We start from the raw sequence: 4,664 nt of genomic DNA, 5'->3' as shown, positions 1-4,664 counted from the left end.
TCACCCTCCTGTGCCAGACCGGCGGCGGCCCGGGCAGCTCTGAGCTGGCATCCAGCGAGGGCTGGTCATCTTGCATCCCTGTTTCTTCCCAGACGCTGGGATTGAGCTGGTCAAGCTGGTCCTAAGTCCCAATCCGCCTCTGTCACCCCCGGGCATTGCAGCCACGGCCAAAATTCCCCCTGCTTTTTGCCCCAGGACTCTGGGACTGATCTCATTGCTCACTGTGGGAGAGTGCAGTTGGCACGCACCCGTGCAAGCGGGAGCAGATGGGTGCAAGCGGGAGCAGATGGGTGCAAGCGGGAGCAGCTCCAGCTCTTGCTTTGGCCAGGGGTTGCCGAGTGCTGGCGCTTGGCCCTGAGGAAGGCTTTGCTCTCGCCTCCCTGCTTCGGGGTTCGGCGGGGCTGGGGGCCCACAGGGGGTTCAGGCTGTCACCCCCACAGGGGCTGTGTTTGGAAGAGCTCAATGTGAGGAAGAAAGTCACAGAGGGAATGGAGGAGGCGGTTTGGTGTGGTCAGCCGCTCTGGGAAGATGCAGCCTTAAGTGATGGGGGGGAAAAGTGGCTTTTTTGCACTCCCAACAAAGGGCCGGGCGGGGACGGAGGCTGCAGTCACGCCAGAGTTGTCCCCTGAACTCCTCCAACCCACCGTGAACCCCACCAGCATTTAGCAGGTATTTAGCAAGCAGCTCGAGGAGAGCTGTGCTGGGGTATTTATTTACATCCCATCGAGCCGGCGGGTGCGTGTGGGGTCGGAGCGAGCGCCGGACGGGGCGAGGGGGAGTTTCCCCCCCACAGTGAAGCAGTTGTGGTGGGTTTCTGCCTCCACTTGCCCTGTCCCCACGGCTCACCCCATCCCCAGGTCTCATCCCATTGCATTAAAGCCTGCAACAGGCAGTCGGTGCTGGGGGGGTCTCCGGAGCCCCTGTTTGCTGGGCGGCCACGGTCACGGCTCGCAGCACGGGGACGCATGCTCTCTGTGGTATGAAGCGGGTATTTCTTGCTGGGATTATTTGGGTTCCTCTCTCGTCATCTGTGGCCTCTGTCCCCAGTCAACGGCAGCAGTGTCACCCCGGCTGGGTGTGTTTGTGTGACCGATGGTGCCTGTGCTCGGTGCGGGTGACAGTTGGTGCCCTGTGCCTGGGGATCCTCTGGCCCTGAGCTCTGAGAAGTGGGGAACCCGGCTGGGGACAGGGACATGCACTGAGTAATACTAGTCGTGTTTTGCTGTTTGCATTCATGCGGAGCCTGCAGGTGCTGAGCGGGGAGCGGTGCCCCGGGGGCAGAAGGGTGCTGCGGTCCGCTCTCTCCGTCCCCGTTGGCAGCTGGTGGCTCCGTGGCCGTGCCGAGGGGGAAAGGCGGCAGAGCCATTCCCCAGCGCGGCGGGTCCCTGGGGGTGGCCGCTCTGCATGTCTCTGCCTGATGCTCCTCCAGAAAATCCCTTCTTTGAGGGGATGAAGGAGACGGGATCAGCCCCTGAAGTGACTTAGCCGTGGCGGCCCCCAGCCGCGGGAGCCGGCAGCTCACCGGCAGTGCCTGGCCGCCCGGTTATTGGCTTGCTTACGCGCTGTGCTCCTCCTGCGGGAATTAGGTGCTGACCCCGGGGGTGCCATTGGTGGGCGACCGCTGTCCCCACGAGGGGCCAGGAGATCAGCGAGTGCTGGGGAATTGAGTCAACTCTTCGCTGCGCTCTGTATTTGCCCCACCGTGACCCGCAGTGGCCAAAAATCACCTTGTGTCATTGCAAACGGAGTTATTCCCCGTCATCGTTGGGGCACGCGAGGACCCTGCAGGTAGTCCGGCTCCACGGTGGCCATGGGAAACGTCCTTTGGCTTGTTTGGCTCTTGCCGCGCAGGGTCCCCGTGGCGCTGGCGGCCCTTGGCGTCATCCCTGGGGTACCCCACGCAGGTGGTGGCCGGGCCGGGTCTCCTGGGCATCAGCCATGGGTGCCGTCAGCTCCCGCAGCCCTTCCTGGAGAGGAAGCAGCTTTTAAGCAACGTTGAGGGTGTTTTGCAGAAATAACCCCAAGGTGCTGCGAGTGCAAGGAGCTGTCGGCCTGGGCAGATCCAAGCGCGAAGCCAGCACGGCGGGTAGGAGCCCCGGAGCTGTCCGAGGGGGGAGGACATCTCTGGGCATGCGGTGGGAGGGGAGGAGGTGCAGGTTTGGTGTTTCACCGTACCTTTTGGCAAAGACAGGAACGTGGAGGGAATTGCTGCGTGGGTTTTTAATTTGAAAGGAAAGGCTGTAAGAGATTTCACCATAAATGTGATCTGAAAAAAATAAGGTCTGTTAGCAGGAGGGGAGCAGCATTTCTGTTAATGAAAGATTAAAACTCAGCCACAGGGGGTGTTTTCCTTAAACCACAGATGAAAATGAAAACCCCTATCTCCAAGGCGGCTCTTGCCGGGGTTGGGGTGCTGTGCCGTGAGCCGGTGCTGCCCAGCGCGTGTGGGCTGGAAGGGGCCGTGCGGAGGGAGGCTGGTGGGGAGAGCAGCATCCGAGGGAGTGTAACGGGTCCTGCAGACCTGGAGAAAAGCTGGTATTTGTTGCTCCCCCGGCTGCCCCGAGGAGCCGTAAAGCATTTTCCATGGGATTGGGGGGAAGGCGCTGAACTCCTCAGTGCTCCTGTACCGTTCATCCTACGGCAAGCTCAGCCTTTCCGTGCTGCGGGGAGCCATCAGGCATGGGGTTCGTCACCCCGGCCCCCAGAGCCCCTCCGCTGGGAGGCGATCATACCCGCGGGCAATGCCGATGTCACCGGGACCAAGGGCACGGCACTGCCTTAAATAAATAACTAAGGTTAATCCAGTGTCTTGGTGAGCCGGTGTGCTTTGCCAGACCTCTCAGGTTTGGTTCTTCCCTGCCCGGGGCTGCGGCCGTGGGGATCGGCTGCTGCCGGGGGGGGGGCTCTCAACATACGGGTGGACTTTATCTGGGCTGCTTCTGGTGAAGGAAATGCATTTTTTGTTTTGTTTTAATTTTTCTGGAATGGTTTCGGACAATTGGTTTTTAAAATAGACTCAATGAGAGGAAATTCGTTTGTTAACCTGTCCCTGTTCAGGGGAACGGGAGGACGGGGTGCAGATATGGTGCTTCCTTGGTAGCTTTATTTGCGATTGCATCTGCTTTAGAGCAAAACCAAACTTACAAATTAACGGCCTTGTTTTGCCTCCCCCCAACCCCTCCTCTGTTAATCAGGATTTAAATGGACAGAAGGAGCTGTGCCCACGTCTCTGCCACCTGAAGAAGGGCCCCAACGGCTACGGCTTCAACCTGCACAGCGAGAAGTCCCGGCCGGGGCAGTTCATCCGCTCAGTCGACCCCGACTCACCGGCCTCCAGAGCGGGGCTGCGGCCCCAGGACCGGCTGGTGGAGGTAACGGCACGGGGGTTCGGCACCTCCCTTCCTGGGAAGCCTTTTGGGGTTTCCTCGGCACGTGCCGCGCAGGGATGTTCAATCCTGCCCATCCTGGCAGGAGCGGCCGGGTCCTGTCCCCCTCTTGCAGGTGGGGAGAGGGACAGCAGAAGTGATGGGACCCTTGGGAAGCCTGAAGCTGAAACAAACTCCCGTCCCGTGACCTTTTTCATCAGATCCCCCTGTATTCCTCCACAATACGGAGCTGTAAGACCGATGTGGGTGCTTAGGCAGTGGCTTTGTGGTCCTTTGGCAGCTCATTCAAAGTGGGCACTTGCGAGCGCTGAAATCTAGATGCTGCTGCTGGCTTTGGCTGGCACAGAGGAGGGTCGGAGCAGGCGAACTGCTGCCCCTGTGCCCGTCCGGGTGGCTCGGGGGTGGCAGCGGGATCCTGCGGACAGATGGGGCGCTTGACGGGCGCCCATCTCCCCCGCTGTAGCACAGCGAGCCCTGTACTTGGTGGCATTGCCTGATGCTGCTCGGTGCTGGAGCTGGCTCTGCCCGCTGCAGCAAAAGGGGTGTGGGGACACGTGGGACCCGTCCCACTGCCCGCGCTGGGGAGGGGGTGACCTCCCGCCCAGCCACCCTCCTCCGGTCTGGCGTCCGGCAGGTTGGTGCTGCCTGGCTGAGCTGGTGCGCTGCCAGGCGGGCGTTTGGAAGAAGAGGGGGGAAAAAAACTTTGCAGAGAGTTTAAGACACGAAACTGTGAAAGATGGGGAGAAATTGCTCTTGGAAGCAGCTTCCTGGTCATGGAGTGCTGGACAGCATAAGTTTTGATGCGGCCGGGAATCGCCCTCCCTTTGGCTTGTTTGTGTCTTGTGCTTTTCCTGAAGAACGAGGTTTCCCCATCCAGAGCTGCCTGCGCTTTGGGCAGGGCTTGAGCAGCGCACGGACAGAGAGACAGGCAGGGGGCGCCCTGGAAGCCGGTGTCCCGGGCACGGCAGCCATCACCCCTTTCACTCCTGTACCGCAGGAGCACGCGGGTGTCCCCTGCTCGGGGTGATGCGTGGCCCTTCCCCAGGAGGGTGAACCCCAAAACCCTCCTGCAGGGACCAAGCCGTGGCCCTCGCTGCCGGCTCGGAGGGGGAACAGGGTTTGCACTTCTGGAAGAAAACACTCGCATCCTGCGGAGCCGGGCGAGTCGGGGAAATACTAAGACCAAAGCACTCGCCTGCTTTCTAGCCCCGTGACTAATGGCTCCCTATCCGGTGGGAACTGCTGCCTCTTCCCGGCACCTGAAAGTTTAATGCCGGG

General features: G+C 60.9%; 1 protein-coding gene across 1 annotated transcript in view; it reads left to right on the top strand.

The window, feature by feature from the left end:
• SLC9A3R2 (solute carrier family 9, subfamily A (NHE3, cation proton antiporter 3), member 3 regulator 2) overlaps positions 1–4,664 on the top strand; it is a 39,225-nt gene that overhangs the window by 22,570 nt on the left and 11,991 nt on the right. Inside the window, exon 3 of the mRNA XM_009329400.1 lies at positions 3,195–3,371. Coding sequence (XP_009327675.1) covers positions 3,195–3,371 — 177 coding nt within the window. The remainder of the gene's footprint in view (positions 1–3,194; positions 3,372–4,664) is intronic.

The sequence above is a fragment of the Pygoscelis adeliae genome, unplaced genomic scaffold (assembly GCF_000699105.1).
Source record: "Pygoscelis adeliae isolate BGI_AS28 unplaced genomic scaffold, ASM69910v1 Scaffold467, whole genome shotgun sequence".
NCBI classification, from domain to species: domain Eukaryota; kingdom Metazoa; phylum Chordata; class Aves; order Sphenisciformes; family Spheniscidae; genus Pygoscelis; species Pygoscelis adeliae.
The sequence above is the reverse complement of the archived record's forward strand: the minus strand, read 5'-3'. Positions and strand labels throughout refer to the sequence as shown.